Source organism: Manis javanica, chromosome 17 (genome assembly GCF_040802235.1).
Source record: "Manis javanica isolate MJ-LG chromosome 17, MJ_LKY, whole genome shotgun sequence".
Lineage (NCBI taxonomy): Eukaryota > Metazoa > Chordata > Mammalia > Pholidota > Manidae > Manis > Manis javanica.
Genome location: NC_133172.1, coordinates 6364457 through 6383949, shown reverse-complemented (window position 1 = coordinate 6383949; position 19493 = coordinate 6364457). Strand labels below are relative to the sequence as shown.

General features: G+C 48.0%; 1 protein-coding gene across 1 annotated transcript; it reads right to left on the bottom strand.

Annotated features, from left to right (window-relative positions):
- Positions 1-806: 806 nt before the first annotated feature.
- On the bottom strand, positions 807-13363 carry LOC108383347 (uncharacterized). Its single transcript, XM_037005960.2, is given in 6 exon segments — positions 807-2648; positions 2651-4105; positions 7653-7754; positions 9631-9757; positions 10577-10632; positions 11229-13363. Coding segments are annotated over 6 exon segments (2181 nt in total). The 5' UTR covers positions 11242-13363; the 3' UTR covers positions 807-2220.
- Between the last annotated feature and the right edge of the window lie 6130 nt (positions 13364-19493).

Sequence of the window (19493 nt, the reverse complement as noted above, 5' to 3'; positions counted from 1 at the left end):
AGCAGAAGTGCATTGAAATGTTAGCAGTTATCTCTGGATGGCACTGGGATTTGGGTGAAATCTTCCAGATTTCTTGGATCTAAATTTTCTAGAAAGAAACATGTATTGGTTTTTATGATAAAATAATAAACATTATTTTAAGAAGGAAAAGTTATAGGTGGAATGTGTTCAAACCCAATAGAAGTTGAGAGCACGGCTTCTGGAGCCTGATCACTTGGACTTGAATCCAGACTCCATGAGCTGTGAGGCTTTGCCTCTTCATCTTTCTGTGCCTCAGTGACCTCATCCATGAAATGGGACAACACAGCCCTGAACATGTGGGGTTGTTGGCAGAATGGAAAGAGTTCATATATACCAAGGGCTTAGAACAGAACGGCACACAGTAAGTTACTGAAAGCACTATCCATTTTATATGTTTGATATGGGGGAAAAAATTACATGATTGACATTAAAAGCTGGTAAAAAGTGTAGAACTGTGATGCCCAGCTTGTCCCAGTTAAGTTAGGTTAAGTCCCTTTGAAAAGCAGTTTGATAATATGGTTAGAGAAATAATTCCCCAAAAAGGAGAGAAGAAGTAGGAATAGGGATGCTCATTATGGCATTATTTGTAATAGGGAAAAATCAGTGAACAATCTGTGTTAGTCAGGGACTCAGAACAAAGCCTAAATGGGTTTGTAAATTATGGTACTCTCACCAATGAAATATCATTAGCCCTAATAATGATGAGTATGAAATTTATGTGGCAACAAAGGACAATACGCAAGGTATAATGAACACAAAACAGAGAAGACAAAATTGTAATGTGATCACAATTTTAAAAAATAACATTTATTTAAAAATGACATATGGCTTCATTTACCGTGGCAAGCATTTAGTAATATTATCAAGTCACCATGTCGTACATCTGAAGCCAGTATAATATTGTATATCAACTTCATTCCAATTTTAAAAAAAGGATTCAGGCATTTGAATGAAAGGACACATATTTCATTTATAGTTGAAGTGTGTTTCTTTGGTGATAAGATGCTATCCAATGCAACCTCCCCCCATTTTAAGCACTGAAAGATTTTTACCAGATAAAATAAATATCCCAGGAGAGTGTGTGGTAATTTAACTTTAAATCAGAATAGATTCTCTGACATATTATTATATAAAAATGAATGGAAATAATGTGTAAGGAAATTAGTTTGGCCAGTTCTGTGAAATAATAAAATGTTAATAAATAAAAATGATATTTGGAAGGAAATATGAAAAAAATCAAAACACTGTGACTTTTGAGAGTGGCCAAGTTGTAGATAAGCACATGGCTTTTGTTTTTTTATCCAAATTTTCCAACACTTAAAAACATGGTTATGGAACATGGAAGAAAACAAAGCCAGAAAGAAATTCACCCAAAACTGACTAGTGGGTTTCTCTGGGCTGTGGGGTTATGGGGAATTGGTATTTTAGTTCATACTCCTCTATATTTTCCAAATTATCCTTTACAGTGAGCATATGTAATTTTAATTGAAATTTTTTCCTGTTATAAAATAAGTATATTATTTTTATAAATAAAAAAATAGATACTATGTTTCAAAAAATGAGGAAAGAAAAACCTGCCTTTGGGCATGAATAAAATCAGAAAGTGATGCTTAATAGGGCAATTGCTTTGTAAAGCATAAATCCTGGATGTGAAAAAGACAGAAACAAGATGTAAAAAATGGGCGTAAATATGTGAAACACATTCAGTGTTTATGCCAGCTGCAGATGTTGCGGTGAAATTTGTAACTTAAAATTTTAAAGGAAATTCACTTCATCTAGCATTATGTTCAGCTACATATGTTTGAGACTATTATTTTAAGGGGTTAATCTTTCCAGCTGTGTTTTTTCCTTGAATTTCCAGGCTCCAATTTAATGAATGATCAATACATTAAAAAAGCTCAGAGATGGCTTATTAAAGATCCGAAGGAAGTTGCACCCCATTTAGGCTGTCCCCTGGGGGATACCGTAAGGTTGAAGAAATGGGGGCTGGGAAGCTGAGATTTTATGGGGAAGCTTCTAAAATGATCAGAAGTTGTCCCAGCTGGTAATAAACTGTGCTATCCTCTTTCCAGCAAATAAAGAAACCAACTCTCTCACCATATGGTGTTAAGGTTCCTCTCTGGGAGGAAGTTATTAGTGCTGAAGAAGGCTGAATGGAACCCAAAGCAGAATCATCAGTGTGTTACATTCTCAGGCTTTTCAGTCAGCATGAACTCTCTGATAATCTGGAAGCTGTGCCCCCCAAGCAAAGGCTTTCCCAAAACCAGTGCAGACAAAGACACTGTGTGCAGTGTGAAGTCTCTGATGTTCCATCAGGTGTGAATTCCAGCTGAAATCTTGTCCACATTCTTTACACACATAGTGTTTGCCACTCATGTGAAATTTCTGGTGTTGTATAAGATGTGGAATCTGGGTGGAGGTCTTCCCACAGTTGCTACATTTGTAGGGCTTCTCTCTGGTATGAATTCTCTGATGCTGAACGAGGTGGATGATTTGGTTGAAGGCTTTCCCACACTCCTTACAGGTGTAGGGTTTCTCACCAGTGTGAATTCTCTGATGTTGCGTGAGGGAGGAGCTGTGACTGAACATTTTCCCACATTCCTTACACTTACAGGGTTTCTCACCATGTGGATTTTCTGATGCTCGCTAAGGTGGGTGCTCCGGCTGAAGGCTTTTCCACACTCCCTGCAGTCATAAGGTTTCTCTCCTGTGTGAATCCTCTGGTGTTGGGTAAGGTGGGAAATCTGAGTGTAGGCCTTTCCACAGACTTTACACTCATAGGGCTTCTCCCCGGTGTGAATCCTTTGGTGGCGTGTAAGTGAAGAGTTCTGGCTGAAGGTCTTCCCACATTCACTGCATTTGTAGGGCTTCTCACCAGTATGAATGGTCTGGTGTTGTGTGAATGATGAGGTGTGACTGAAAGCCTTCCCACACTCATTGCACACATAGGGCTTCTCCCCCATGTGAATGCTCTGGTGCCTCATGAGGTGGGAGATCTGCGTATATGTCTTCCCACACTGGTTACACTGGTAGGGCTTCTCGCCGGTGTGAATCCTCTGATGCTGAGTCAGGGACGAGCTATGGCTGAAGGACTTGCCACAAACAGGACACTCATAGGGCTTTTCTCCCGTGTGAACTCGCTGATGCTGAGTCAGTGACGAGCTGTGGCTGAAGGTCTTCCCACATTCATTACATTTGTAGGGCTTCTCTCCGGTGTGGATCGTCTGGTGCTGAGTCAGGGAGGACGTGTGACAGAAAGCCTTGCCACACTCACCACATTTGTAGGGCTTCTCCCCTGTGTGAATTTTCTGGTGGCGGGTAAGGTGGGACACCTGCGAGTAGAACTTCCCACACTGGTTGCATTTATAGGGTTTCTCCCCAGTATGGCATCGTTGGTGTTTAATGAGTGAGGAGCTCTGGGTGAAGGCCTTCCCACACTCCTTGCACTTGTATGGTTTCTCCCCGGTGTGGATCCTCTGGTGCTCAGTAAGTGATGAGCTCTGAGTAAAGGTCTTGCCACATTCGTTGCATGTGTAGGGCTTCTCGCCCGTGTGAATGATGTGGTGCTGAATGAAGTAGGAGCTATTGCTGAACGCCTTCCCGCAATCATTACACTTGTAGGGTTTCTCTCCAGTGTGCATTCTCTGGTGCAGAATATAGTCTGAATGGTAAGCGAAGGCTTTTCCACATTCTGTGCAGTTAAATGGCTTCTTTTCTGCACAGGTTCTTTGGCGTCTCAGACTCTCTGGTGGCCCAGTCCACTTCCGAGGACTCTCTCCCCCAGGCACCCTTTGCTTCCCGATGAAGGCTGATGTCTGCCTGAGGCTTCTGCCAAACTCATTACAGCCGGGGCCTCTCTCCCCACACATAATTTCCCAGGGAGCGGCAAACAAACACCTCAAATGCCTCTTCTGCTTTCCCAGGTCCTCCAACTGATTGCCACATGTCCAGGATTCCCCCAGTTTGACATTTCCAAGCACTGCCCTTAAAATTCCCCCCATTGTTCCCATTGGGGAAGCTGTCTCTTCAGAAATGCTCTTTTTGGGAAGTGTCTCCAGAGTAGTTGTAGAGCTTGTCTGCAAGTCTGAAAGAAACTGAAAATATGAATATTGTCTGTTCCAAAACAAAAGAAGCCGATTATTTAGAACTGGCATTATAAACTGTAATGGCTGCACAATCAAGCAAATAGGCTAAAAAACACTGAATTGTACATGGTGAGTTGTATGGTAAATAAATCACATCTCAATCAACCATCAAATAAATAAGATTATAAGGTGATTTCACTTTCTAAATTACACATTTGAAATATTTCAGTCATTTTAAATATTGAAAAGTAATTTTCTACTAGGCGGTAACAGTGAAAAGTAAACTTTCCTCCTCTTGTTCTTACACTGTTTCCGATTGTGAATCCTTCTAGAGATTTCTACATTTTTATGTGTGTGTGTGAACATTAATGTGCATAGGTGTGGTGGGGTAGAGGGTTTTTAACTTAGTATTTACATTTTGATTGTGGTAAAATACACATAACTTAAAATTTAGAATTTAAGCAATTTTAAGTGTACAGTTCAGTGACATTGAGTCCATTCATATTTTTGTGCAACTGTCACCACCATCCATCTCCAGAACTTTCTCACCTTCCTAAACTGAAACTGTACGCATTATACACGAACTCCCCATTTCCTCTTCCCTCAGCCCCTCACCACAATTCTATTTTGTCTCTGTGAATTTGTCTACTCTAGGTACCTCATAAGAAGGGGAATCATGCAATATGTATCCCTTTGCATCAGGCTTATTTCACTTCGCATAATGTCTTCAAGGTTCACCCATGTTGATATTATTTTCTTTTGTAATTTAAAAATACAGTAGAGATCGTGGGTGAAAATATTTGAAGGAACTACATTAAAATGTTAAAAGTGAACTTTTTTGAGGAGGGATTTGTATTTCTTGCTTTATTTTTTTTATTTAGATTTTCAAAGTTTCTAGGTTCATTTGATCAAAACATATCAGTACATATTAAATGTATACGAGGCTTTAATAGCAGAGTCTTGCCATTTGGAGGGAGGGAGGTGTAGAGAAGAGATGACAAGCCAAAAGAGAAATCACTTGGAATTTGTTGAAGGGGATCGATTTTTTGATGCTAGCCTAGATTTGTTCATGGGATACCCATTGATTGTATAGTTGCTATGTGCCAACTACAGCTGGGGGTAGGTGACTCTGTGTTGATCGAAACATCTGACCCTTGCCCTCAGAGGTGGGAGGGGCTGGCTGGTACTCAGACATTTGGGACATATCCTTCTTGACTCATTAACATCCCCACCTTTGAGGGAGCACTGCTCCCCTCTCCAGGTAGTCTCGGTGGGGATGTTAATCTTAGTCTTTCCATCCTCTACCTCATGAGTGGGCATGAGACCCAGGCTGGCCAATTAGAATACCCCATCCCCATGAGGCCATAATAATTGGTTCAAGATCCAAACACAGCTGTGATGTAACTTATAGGAAATACATATTTGGTCATTCATATGACCAAATATATACTTCCCAGGCATATTTGGTCTCCATCCACAGTTCCTGAAAATACTGCAGAGTCTTAAAGGTGAAATAGGTGTTTTGTCATGTTACTGAGAGACTTCTGGACCCTTATCCAAGGGCAGGGGCTGGAGGCTGAATCAGCAAAGGGCCAATAATTTAGTCAATCATGACTATGCAATGAAGCCCTCACAAAACCCATGAGAAAAGCTCTCTCTCTCTCTTTCTCTCTCTTTTCTGCCTGCCTGCTCTGCTCGGTTGGATCCTGCTTGGTGGTTGGAGAGAGTTTCTATGCTTGGGGAACCAGGAAGCCTCCACGTGCCACCGAGCCAGGCCCCAAGCTCCACGAGGAGAGAAGCTCCTTTATTTGGGGCCTAGCTCCTTTATTTGGTGTCTCTTCATCCGGCTGTCAACCTGTATCCTTTATGGTGCCCTTTATTAAACTGGTAAATGTAAGTGTTTTCCTGAGTTCTGGGAGCCACTCTAGCAGATTAATTGAACCTAAGTGGGAGGTCATGGGAACCTCCAGTCTGTAGCCAGGAGGTCAGAGGCACAGGTAACTGCCTGGGGCTTGTGACCAGCATCTGGAGTTGGGGGTGGAGGGCAGTCCTGTAGGATGGGGCCTTTAACCTGGGGAATCTGGTGCTGTACCCGGGCAGGGAGCATAAGAATTGAGTTGAGTTCTTGGATACCCTGCTGCTGTTTGAGAATTGGTTGGTGTAAGTATGTGTGGGAAGACCCCCTCCCATACATTTACAAACTGGAATGGGGTCTGGCTACCTGACTGAAGTCACACTACTATTACTGCTGTGTAGAATATTGTTACTGTTATACATACATGTAGGGAAAAAATACACCATTTCATCTGATGTCAGATGAGTGGGAACCTCAAGAGCTAATCAGAGTCTTCCTTGAGATTGATACATAGTGTTGCTAGGTGGGATATAAGTTTGAGACTACGGGCAGCCATACTGACTGCTACTTGGAAAGGCCTGAAGCTAGAAATATAGTGTCAACATGTGGGGGCGGGAGGGAAGGAGAGAGTGAGTGAGCCTTGACAGCACCATTTATAGCCTTAGATCAACGTATGCCTAAATTCTTGCATTGCAGCACTTTCCACTTACATGGGTCAAAAAAAATCTAATTTTGCTTCTTTAATGCTAAAATCTAAATTTTGATTCTTTACGTGCAAGAGTCCTTACTAATATATCAGGTAATCACAGTAATTTTTCTAAAATAATAATGATTATTATTGCAATAGGTAACATTCATTCAATGCTTACTGTGAGCCAGGCATTGTTCTAAGCAAGTTCTATTAATTAGTTTATTCTTCAAAAGTAAATTCAGTGCTGTGGGTGCTATTAGTGTCCCCATTTTACAGGGAAGGAAATGGAGGCACCAAGAGGTTAAGTCACTCACCCACAGTCACACAGTCTGTCAGTGGAAGAGCTGGGATCTGAACTCAGAGAGTCTGGCTGCAGAGCCCACATTCTTAGCCACAATATGAGCAAATGCAGTAATAGCAGCTCAAGCAAGGAGCTGTGAAAACGCCAAGGGGTAGATTGCTCATCCTGGAAGTCAGGGAAGCAGTCTTGGAGGGGTGACGTGTTACCTTCGGCTTGAGGAACACGAAGGTGTCTGCCGGGCAGACAAAGCAGGGAAGGGTGCTCCAGGCGGAGGGAACAGCATGTGCAAAGCTCAAAGGTGGAATACACATTCAAGTTCAGGTTGGGACAGGTACTTCAGTGAGGTCAGGGTGTGGGGTACAACCACGGAAGATGTGATGAGAGGTGAGGCCACAGTACAGGCTGGACCATGAGAGGCAGGCTTAGGAGGTAGGGCTTTGCCTCATGGGTACTTGGGAGCCACAGAGGACTGAGAGCAGGAGAGGGATGGGATAAGCTCTCAGTGTAGGAAGACCCTCTGGGTTATGTGACACGAACCAAATAGAGCACATTAAACTGGAGGCTGGGACACCAGGGAGGACCCTGGGATGAGGGTCCAGGTGAGGGAGGCTGAGGGGGAGAAGAGGGGACCAGGCACAATTAGGCCTAGGGACTGATGGGCTGTGGGGAGTGAAGGGGATGGGAGGGAAAATCACCCACCAGGACAGGTAACTTGCTGGGCTTCTCTCTCCTCCATCCTGGGTTCTTCACCTCTTTCCAGGCGGGAGATCACATCGGGCTTGAACCCAGGAAGCCCTGCCCCTGGAAAAACACGAGAGCTGGTTGTGGGGTACCATGGTCATAAGGAGGCCTCAGAGCTGGGCCCCAGGCCTGCAGAGGAAATGCACACATTAGGCGCCTGATGATTAGAAGCTCTAATGGTCATTGCAAGTCTCATTTGTTGAGTGGCTATTACATTCAAGACAGACTGTGGCATGTCATCACTGTTCAAGGCTCTGTGCTATGCGAGTCAAGTGTGAAATACGCACACCATGTTTCAAAGACTTAATGTGGAGAAAAATGTAAAATGAAACATACCTCATTAATAATTTGTATGTTGATTATGATTTTGACATGTGCCAAAATCGGCACATTTTGGATTGGCTGAAATAAAGTATATTACTAGAATTAATTTCGTCTGTCCCTTTCTGCTTTTTTATGCCTGCTGTCTTTGAGATTATGAATTGCTCTCTCCCTATAGTGGGTTGGATAGCATTCCCCCAAATTATGTCTATAGGACCCTCAGAATGTGACCTTATTTGGAAATAGGGGCTTTGCAGATGTGATCAGTTAAGATGAGATCCTACTGGATTGGGGTGGGCCCTAAATCCAGTGTCTGGCATCCCTGCGAGGGGAGGAGAGACCCACTGACACATACTGGGGGAGAAAGACAGGCAGAGACTGGGATGAGGCAGGTCAAGACAAGGAACACCAAGGACTGTCAGGAGTCCCCAGAAGCTGGAAGAGGCACAGACAGGCTCTCCCCTGGAGCCTTCAGGAGCATGGCCCCGCCTGTGCCTTGATTTGCCCTCTGGTCTCCAGAAGTCTGAGAGAATAAATGTCTGCCATCTTGAGCCACCGAGTTTGCGGTCGTTTGTTACAGCGGCTCTAAGGAACGAATACGTCTCCCTACTGATCCTTCCCATGAGCCATAAACACGCTGACATAGCTCCCACCTTGGGACGAACCGACCGCCTGGAGAAGGGTAAGGAAGGGGAGAAGAGGAGGGGTGTGAAAGGAGCCGGTCATGTACGGGGATGACGAGCTGGTAAAGGGAGCGCCCGGGACTGGCCTGGTGGCGGGTGGGCGGGGACTGTCCCTGAGACGGGGGTGGGGGTGCACAGCGGAGGAGTGGGTCAGGGGGACACGGTGAGCTCATGCGGACAGGGAGCATGGGGCCGGGACCTCCCCAGGGAGGTATTCTGGAGGCCACTGGTGGTACAGAGCTGGAGCCCAGGGGACAGGCTGAAGGGGCCTCATGCTAAACGTGCAAGTTGTGCAGAAAAGCGTTAACAGCGCGGGCTGACTGCCTCGGGAAGGCCTCCTGCCCTCGCCGGCCTCTGGGAGCCTGGATTTCAGGAGGGCTCTAGCGTCCCTTAACTGAAAAATGGGATTCCCTTGCCGAAACTATTTGGACAAAACACCTATTGAACATCTGCTTTCAGGAGGAGCGGCTCAGGGCACACACAGCCAGGGTCAGTGTGCAGAATGCAAGGGGCCTTGGGGGAGCCAAGAGGCAGGTGACACATTTGGGAAAGAGCATTTATGTGCTTTGGGGAGAAGAATCCAAGACCAAGCCTGCTGACTGGAGGACATCTGGGGTCCCTCGGAGCCTGAGGTTCTGGAACGGGCGTTCCAGCATGGAGCCTGGGGGCAGCACACACGGAAGGGAGGCATGAGAAGCGGGCGGGGCACAGGCTGAAGATTCTGTGGGGCAGGGGCAGGCAGAGGACTCAGGCCCCGGGGCATGCTGGGACTCTAGGAGACGCTGGCGGAGAGACAGGGGCCACCCAGGAGGGATCAGTGGAAGAAGCAGAGAAGCAACATGAGCCCAGTGAAGCAGTGGGTGGGCACAAAGGAGATGGGGCTGAAGGGGGGCATCATGCCTCCTCCTGAGAAGGTGGGGGTGGAGCCTCACCCACTGAGAGAAGGTTCTGGTAGTTCTCCAGCATCACATCCCGATACAACTCCCTCTGGCCAAGCCCCAGCTGGCCCCACTCCTCCAGGGTGAAGTCCACGGCCACGTCCTTGAAGGTCACTGCTTCCTGCAAGGGTCAGCTGTACACAGTGGAGGGGCACGTCCTTCTAGACTCTGGGGCCAAGAGGTCGTGACTCAAGAGCCTGTCACTGCTGGTGGTTGACCCGGCTGAGACATTCTGGGCTGGGACATTCTGACTTGGCATATTGGGCCGACTGAATCAAACCAGCCCACGAGAATGTAGTAAATCTAGGGTAGCCACTAGCCCACACACACCTTGGCAGAAAGTGGATGGAGCTCCCCCACCCTCCACCCTCCCCTTGCACATGACTCTTTACTGCCACCTGTTGGAAAATCTTTACAATATACCAATTATTTTAGTACGTGACCATTTACCGCCACCCGTGTGAAATTTGCCATAATATACAACTGTATGAAGTGCAAGATGTGAATTTTGCCACTGAGGTAAGACACCCTTGTGCAGGGTGTAACTTGCACACCTGTACGTGACACCTTTCTGCACAAAGCCACTTTGTGCAAGAGCTATTCCTAAGTCCCATGCCATCCCAGACTCCCACTCACCTCCCAACCCTCATTCCTGAATCCAAGGATAAGGCCCAGGGATGAAGCAAAACCATCCACTTCCCACTTCACCTGGTACCCCAAATGCTTCCAAGCATTGGATAACTGATTTTTACACTAGGCCTGAACTCAGCACATCCTGACCCATTCCCTCTACTCCCTGCACCTCCCAATCCCAGATCCCCTCCCCCCATGGCCTCTCTCCCAGTACTGGGAAGAGCAGAACCTCTGGCTACAGGCAGAGATGGTGATGGCCCCCTCGGGTCTACAAAGTCATGCTGGGGAAGAGGGAGCCTAGACTCACCTGGTCCTTGGCCATCAGGATCCTGGTGGCCATTGCTGGATCCTGGTCATGCACCTCTGGGAGAAAGGACCAGGCTTGAGTCTGCAGAGCTGCAGGAGGGACTAGAACAGAGTGGGGGTCAGTTCTGACCCAGACAGACAGACACTTTCCCCAAGATGATGCATGACAGAGGGGGCTCCAGTTTTCCAACAGCTCGAGCAAAGGCCCAGGACAGGCTGCCTGAGGCCCCCAGTCTGTATCAACCATCACTAGCAATCACAGGGTTCATCTCACTGCACCCACACAACAGCTCTCCAGATGAGGAAACTGAGGCACAAGAGGGCAAGGCCAGAGGGATAGCAAGTGTCAGAGCAGGATTTAAACCCAGAGGTCTGGCCACACAGAGCCAACTCCTCCTTTTTTTTTTTCTTGCAATTTTTTTCTTATTGCAGTAAAATACACCTAATATAAAATATACCACTTTGATGTATAAAATTCAGTGGCATTTAGAACATTCACAGGGTCATGCAACCACCAATGTCTAGTTCCAGAATATTTTCATCACCACCCTAAGAAGAAATACTATACCATGTATTAGTCACCCCCAAATCTCCCTCCCCACCCCCACACCAGCCCCTGATAATCACTGATCTTTCTGTCTCAATGGATTTACCTGTTCTGAACATTTCGTATACACCCTACAATATGGGCTTTTGTGTCTGGCCTCTTTCACTCGGCACCATGTGTTCACAGCTCATCCATGTTACAGCACAGATCAGGGCTTCATTCCTTTTTCGTGGCTGAATACTATTCCCCTGTGGATGGACCACACTTTGCAGAGCTCTTTCTGTTGTACAAATCCTGCTCAAGGATCCACTCCTAAGCTTAAGAGGTTGTTTGAAGAAAGATTGACACCTGCTGAAATACAGTTTAAGAATTCCTACCAAGGAAAAGTTGGTGTTCAGACCATGGTCACTCCCATTCATTCATCAAATATGCTCTGAGCCCCATGGGAGTGGCAGGCTCCATTCGGGGTTCTGGGGACAGAGATGAGTGAGGTGCAGCTCCACATTCAAGGGGCTCCCCACCAGGTGGGGGAGACAGACCAAGACATAGGCCACGTGGTGGGCTCAATAAGGTTTCAAAAGATATCCCTGGCGTGAACCTGTGATGTGATTAAATTAAGCCACTTTAGATGGGAAGATGATCCTAGATTATCTGGGTGAGCCCTAAATGCAATCACAAGTGCCTGTATAAGAGGGAGGGAGAGAGCTACCTGACAGAGGAAAGGGCCAGGTCACAGAAGAGGTGCAGAGTCAGAGAGAGAAGACACTAGGCTCTGGCTTTGAAGCTGGAGGAAGGGGCCACACCTCAGCAAGTGCCTCCAGAAGCTGGAAGAGCAAAAGAACAATTCTCCCCTAGTGCCTCCAAGTGGAGCACAGCTTTGCTGACACCTTGATTTCAGCCCAGTGAAACCCATTTAGTGTCTAACCTCCAGAACTGTCAGAGAGTATATTTGTGTTGTTTGAAGCCACCAAGGTCATGGTAATTTGTGATAGCCACAATGGGAAATGAACAGAGCCCAGAAATATAACCACTCAGAGCCTCACGTGTGTTCCCGGCTAACAGCTGCCATGTACACTCAGGTACGTAGGAACATGCGCTGAAACTGAAGGTGCTGAAACCAGTGGGTGAAATTTAGACAAGAAAATGAGGAAATAGAGTCTTAAATAGTTGTAACTATTCCCTCCCTACCCCACCCTGAACAAGTCCCTTATCAATTACAAAAAGAAGAGGGCAACTTTAGAGTGGAGAGACCTGGCGGACACCACTTTAGCCAAGTGGTCAAGGTTGATGTGACCGGTGATGAGCGAACCAAGAGCGAGGGCTTCTGACCTGATAAGGCTACAGCGTCCCTTCTGAGGTATCCCTCCCCAGAGCGCATAACCTACATTTAATCATGAGGAAGCTGTGACACACACAAACTGAGGGACGTCCTGCAGGTCCATGGCCTAATCTTCAGAATTGCCAAGGTCATGAAGGTCAAAGAAAGACTGAAGGCCCATCCCAGGTTAAGGGACACTGACGAGACCTGGCAACGAATGCAGAGCGTGATGTGGGCTTCTCTTTTGCTACTAAGGACATGACTGGGGGCAATCGGCAAAATCTGAAGATCTGTAGATTAGTAATAGTATTGTATCCATGTTAATTTCCTGATGTGATCATGGTGCTGTGGTTTTGGAAGAAAATCACCTTGTTTTTAGAAAAAGCAGAGATCCGTGGGGGAAAAGGGAGCGCACAGACCCAGAGAGCGCGGGCAGAGACCTCGAGAGACAGAATGGGGTGGTGGAGGGGTGAGATCAGAGAGGGAGGATGGGTACGGGCGCTACAGAAGCCAGAGACCGAAGGCATGGCTGCGCAGAGTGCGCTGGGCGTGCGGTCAGTAACCCCTGGGTGTTGATACCAAATCGACTGCTTATTAGCATTGTGAACTGGGAGAAGCCTCGTGAGTGAGGAAAGGTATGTTCTCCGTTCAAGGAGATCGCAGCAGTCAAGGGCTCGACCGGACTCCTGGCAAACAGAAGGCGCCCAAATCCTGCGTGGGGAGCTCTTGCTAGTAGAACGGATGGCGGGCGGGTGGGTCCCGGGCCGCCTCGCGAATGACAGGAGGGGGCGGGGTCGCGGGGTCCCGCCCACAGTGCACACCCAGGCACGACGGGGGCCCGCCCCCTGAGGGCCCGCCTGCCTGCCGGGCCGGGCCGGGCCGGGCCCACACCTCCAGCTCCCGCTCGGGTCCGCCAGGTTAGGACTCACCTGTGCGTCCCCGCAGGTGGCTCAGTGCGGTCAGGCCTTCCCTCAATCCCGCGGACCGCAGAATGCGCCTGCGCAGTCGCTGGCTCGGGTCTGTACATCCTGTTACTTCAAACGCACCTTCTCAGCTGGACTACATTTCCCATAAACCATTGCAGGTTCATGCTCCGTCCGGCCTAAGGCTTCTGGAGGCTGAGGAATGCTGGGAAATGAAGTCTGGGCGTAGGCCGTGGCTTGGGGAGAAAGAATGCTCTAAAAATATAGCTGCAAGAAACGTGGTGTTTGGAAAATGTCTAGCTGTACTGGAACCGCAAATATTCCCATTTTAGCCAGTCTTTTCGTCCTCCGTAGGAGGAGACGTCATAGTCCATTTAACCCATCTAACCCACATGTCTCCTGCTATAAATGAAGGCTTCCGGGCACATACAAGTTGGCCCCATCCAGACTAATGTGAATCAAGCCTCTGTCACTTAATGACTCAGTTTCCCTGGGCATCGGATTCCTGTTTTTCCTATCACCTCTTAAAGGGCGATGTGGTAAAGGAAATAGACTCCTTTACGGGAACTGGGAGATGTATGTCCAGGAATTCAGGGAACGTTCGGTATTGGACTATTATGTACTTTGCCTATTGATATCAAAATAGTACAGTCATACCCACGGATATGGAACGGTTTCGAGGACATTCAGCAATCATCTATTTCTATACAGACTTAATCAAGAATAGGCTCATATTGAACAGTATGACAACAATCTTAAGGAGTTACTGGCCTCTCCTTGTTTTTAATAATATACATATAATAAAAAATCCAAAATGGCAAAACACCGAAATAATCTTCATTGAAGTCAGACACAAAACAAAATATCCACCATTACCACTTTTGGAAGAACTAGCAATATATAGTTAGACAAGAGAAAGAAAATACATCATTGGAACAGAGAAGGATGGATTTTCATCCTTTTTTGAATATACGGTTGATATCTTGGAGATCAGAGAATCAACTGAAACACTAAGATAAATAACAAGATAATTCTGTAAAATTTCTGGGTACAAAATTAATAAGAACAAATGGATTTTTTCTTTTCAAACAAGAATTATGAGGAATCTAATTTTTTTAAAAGGGCTATTTGGATTTTAATGCCATATTTATCTGGTAGATTTTAGTCTCTCCATGATGTCCAGCAGTGCCCCTCCACTTTCTTCACCTAGCCTTTCTTCCTATATTCCCTCATTAAATAATGCGTGACAGTCCAATTCTTCTCTAAATCCTTTCCTCCACGTCCGGTACAGGGCTGGACTACATTCCCAGCCTCCCTTGCAGTCAGTGACGGCCCTGTGACTAAGTTCTCTCCAATAAAACGTGAGCAGAAGTGACATATTGCCACGCCCAGATCTGTCAATTAGGATAACCACATGATGTCATGGGGAAACGCTTTCGAATGAACATTAAAAGACCAAAGATTGCAGTTATGTGTCTTTCATGTTTATAAAGATGTATGAACAGGAGTAAAACCTGGATGAGCCATTGGCAAAATGAAATAACAGCTATCACTTATTGACACAGGCAGTGGTCTGTATTAGCTTCTTTAACTCACACAAGCACCCTGTGAAGGTGTCAGGCAGCCCTGGGGAGCCCTTTGCAGCCCCATGGAAAGAAGACCCAGCCAGTGCTCGTAGGTCCAGGGAAGCTCCTCTTCTCATTGCTAGGGCCCCCTGCTGATGCCCTCTCCGTGTTCATAATGAGTCCAGCTTGGATTACATCTGTCTTCATACCAGCACATCCACCAAAAATAATTTTTAGTGTTTTTTTTTTTTTAATAGAAGAAGAGACCCAAAGAGGCCAACGCTCTGAGGACTCAGGAAAGACATAATGTGGCCCAGGGGGTGGTGGTGGTGAGAGGGTGGGGACATGGGAGAGATGGACAGAGAGACAGACAGATTGACAGAGGAGGACAGAGAGACAAAAAAGGGACAGAAGGAGGCAGAGACAGAGATATTCTCAAAATGCCACAGCGACCTACCCAGGGCAGTGCCATTTTTGAGGACCCAGTGGGGCATTTGGGGACCCCAGGAGAGGGCAGGGGTGACTCACGAAGCCACGATGACCCCAAAGAGAAAGACAGCCAGGCACACGGAAATGCTGGCACCAAACAGGACCGGATTCCGCGGGTATCCGCTCTCCTCATCGGACCGCAGGGCCAGGCGAGGCTGCCGGTCGACTGGGGCGGGCGCGGGGGACAGCCCCGACCCCCAAGCCACCACCCTGCCTTGGCCTCGCGCCCACCCTCGCCGCCTGCTCACTCGGCGGCCTGGACCCCTCCCACCTCCCGATGTGGGTGGGCCCTGCCTCTCCTGCGCTTGACCCTCCATTCATCCGTTCCTCAAGTTTGGTGTCCCTGGCACCATTCCAGGCGCTCGGGAGGCTGCCGTGAGCCCCAGGCTAACCGCCCTGCCCTCCAACCTTCCTCACTGCACATCACAGGGGCAGCGGCGAGCCCAGAGCTCAGTGCCTGTCACTGGACGGGGGGTGGGGGCGGCGGGATCTGGGTAGTTTGCCCAAGAACAGGGCAGTGGGGTGCAAAATGCTGACCACCCTCAGGGCAAGAGGAAATTCGGCCTGTCTCTTAGCTGAAGGCAGCCCTGGGAGTCCCGTTCTGCACCTCCCTCCCCTGCTAACTCTTCCACTCGGTCGGCGAAGCCTCTAGGCTCCACCTTCCAAACGTACACCGAGTCCTACCCACCTCCTCGGCCACCGACCCGATCCACCCCAGCAGCCCTCCCGTCGCGCTCCGGGACCTTCTTCCCACCCTGCTCTTCCCCGACGAGGCCGCCGCTACCAGCCCGCTCAGCGCCCTCCCGTGGCTCTCCTCTCCTCCAGAAGAAAAGCCCAGGTGCTCACCGGGGTGCACCAGGTCCTCACCACCTCGGCACCACGTGACCAGCTACCCTACTACCCACCCTCCTGTTCATTCACTCGGCCCTGGCCACCCTAGCTTCCCACGTTGGGTCTGTGCACCTGCTGCTCCCCCTGTTGTTCCCACTGTTTGTCACCCCCTCACTTCCTTTAGATCTCAGACATCACTTCTTCAGACAGGATTGGTTGGCCATATTCTTGCTGGTTAGACTGTTAGTGTTTCTGTGAACAACTTTTTACACACGTGTTTTCTTTTGGATTAGTTCTTTGAACATATTCCTACCAGTGGGTTTGTCCATCAGAGAACGTACACTGTTTGAGAGCGCCTAGAACCCTGCCTCCTGGGAAGGTCAGGCGGCTTTCTGGACCAGTGACTCCATTGCCTCTTTGTCAGGGTCTTTGCTAATTTTTTGAAACAACATATTGTTTTCTAGTTTAATTAAATTGCTTTAATGAGCATTTTAAAAGTAACTCAGCAAGGCTGGGGACTTGCCCCTGAGGGAGTCCTGTTTTTCCTCATTTAAACTGTTGGAATCATTTGACACTGGGGACAGTGATTTCCCATAGGAAGAGAATGTAGATCACAGGTTAAGTGACAGAAGGCAGTGGCCAGAGGCAGATTGGGACGAGAGGCCGGGCCTGGAGGCCCCATCCGGGCTCCGTGCTGCTGGGTCTCTCCGCTGGGTCTCAGGCTCAGAGGCGGAGCACTCTGGCTCCTAAAGCTGAGACCCCTCCGCTCCCCACAACCTGGCCTGTTGGATTCTTGGCCCCCACCTCTGCAGAGTCCCAGATAAAGGGTGATTTCCTAACTTGCCCTTTCATGAGGCAGTGTGCTCCGCCTGGAAGACCAATCTGAGGGGTAGAAAAATCTCCCATGATTCATGCACACCGGGGAGAGTTGCTGAGTGTCTGTGAGCCCAGCAGGGAGCCTGCAGAGTCCTGGCACCCAGGGCCTCAGGTTCTGGAGATTTGAGGTCAGGTTCCCTTGCTTCCTGGTCCCCAAGCTGTCTCTGTCCCAGATGGGAGCGTCTGCAGGGACCCATTCCCCTGCGAGACAGAAGCAATCTGCTCCATCCTTCCCAAGCTGGCCCTCGGGATGTTTGAAGACGTCCGCTCTGCCACCTGCACACCCCCAGTCTGGTCCTCAGGTGACATGACTTGTTAAAATACCTTTTATCACTTTACCAAGGGACACAGAAAGCATGGAAACATATTCCAGTACCAAAGAAGAAGAAAATAAAAATGGCTCATAATTCTATCACTCTATTCAATTCTCTCTATTCTCTGTTAACATTTATTTTTCATTCTGAAAGACTAGGATAATTTTGTTTTGTAACAGGCTGCTCTTTTCTCAGTATTAAGGCATGAATGTCCTTTCATGTCATCAGATAGTTTTCCAGTTTTACCTTAAATGCTTATGTCCTAGACCATTTAAACCATAACGGTGTCACCTACATGCTCTCTGATCAGGTAGCAGGCTGCTTCTAACAGGAAAGGCAATGCTGCGGGTAATTCCCCCGCAGTTAACTCCTCATATAAGTGTACATTATTTCCTTTAAAAACGCAAAGGTAAAAGTGGTTGGGAGAAAGGATTTATACTTCTGTAAGTTTTGGATGATGTATTTCTGGATCGCCCTTGTGAGAGAGCCATGATGTCACAAGGCCCCTGCAGCCACGGCAACCTGGTTCTTAGAATCCTTCCAGGCCACAACTGACCACAGTTGGGCCACTGACTGAGCACTGTACTGCAGCGTGGCCAGACCAGGATCCTTTCTCTCCCTACTCCCCGGTCTACGTCTTGTTTTCTCTGTGACTTAAGGTGCTGGAGATGGAGAAAGGGTTCCTGGGCCTCTCTTCCCGCGTCTACTGTGGTTCTAAGAGTCGGGGAGCACTTTAGCCGAGCTCTTCCATGTCCCCAGGTGTCTCTAACGTGGGCTTTCTCCTTCTGTTTGTTTAGACCTGAGGCTGGCCATGCTTCAGGTGCCTAGAGATGGTGACGAAGGAGGCAGGGCCACCTCCGGGAGCGCAGGGGAAGAACAGCAGCATCACACTTCACCTCAGAAGCTGCTTCTGGAATGTAGCCTCTGCGGGAAGGTGTTCAGCCGCGCCAGCTCCCGGAGCAAGCACTACCTGACGCACAGCCAGGAACGGAAACACGTTTGCGGAGTCTGCAGCAAGGCCTTTAAGCGCAAGGACCACCTGTATGTAGGAGTGTGGTCACCAACATCTGTGCAGGGGGCTGGGGACAAGGGGGCATGTTCCTAGGTCATTCTCATCACCTCCCAGATGAGCCCGACACACCCTGTGGGTGTTGGGTCCCTGTGACCCATTCTTAGACGGGGACTCCGTGTCTGGGGACAGGTCTGCCACTGCCCTGAACAGGTCACACTTCTGAGCTCCCAAAGTTACACCAATGAGAAAATCATTGCCTTCATTTGCAGACGGGACCTCCCGAGGCAATTTTGTCATGGAGGGAATCGGGTTAACTTTATAGAGAAATATTTGGAGACAGTGGTAGGTGCCTGAGGAGAACTAGCCCGTGTTTATATGAGGCACATGTACCGGGACTCCACAGTGCATGAGAGATTCCAGAATCCCTGTGCCAAGAATGGGGCAACGGCACATTAACTCGTCTCTCTTTTTTAACTCCTCTGATATTTTTTTTTGAACTCTTGATTTTAAAAGAAATCCCATTAGGAGTCTGGAGCAGAATTCCTTTTGTTCCTAATGTCTCTTAAATGATCAGCTTTTCTTGCTAGTGATGAAGGACAGACAGACCTCCTCAAACCAAGAGACTGGCAAGTGGGAGAGGGCAGTCCATGGCATTTTATACGCTCCTGGCCTTCCCACGGGGCTTTGACTAACCCCCCTTCCGACTCATCCTCTCGCCAAGCACCCCCCAGGGAAAGGCAGCGGTTTGCTCATGTCACAGAACGTTAACAGGGGAGCTGGGGATTGGGTCTCTGCCACTCTCCTCCAATGGAGGCCAGGGCCACCCTTTGGGGAAGGGCTCTGTCATTTATCAGACATGCCCCATGTGCCGCATTATTAGCACTGTCTGGAGTAGGGCTGCTGGGAACGTGGAGGGTATTTACTCATCTGTTTATCTTATTAATGTAGATATAAGTATGACATAAACATAGGACATATTTGTATTCATTTATATTATAGGAGGCACATTTGACTGTTTTCTAGAATGTTCTGATTGGGCATCT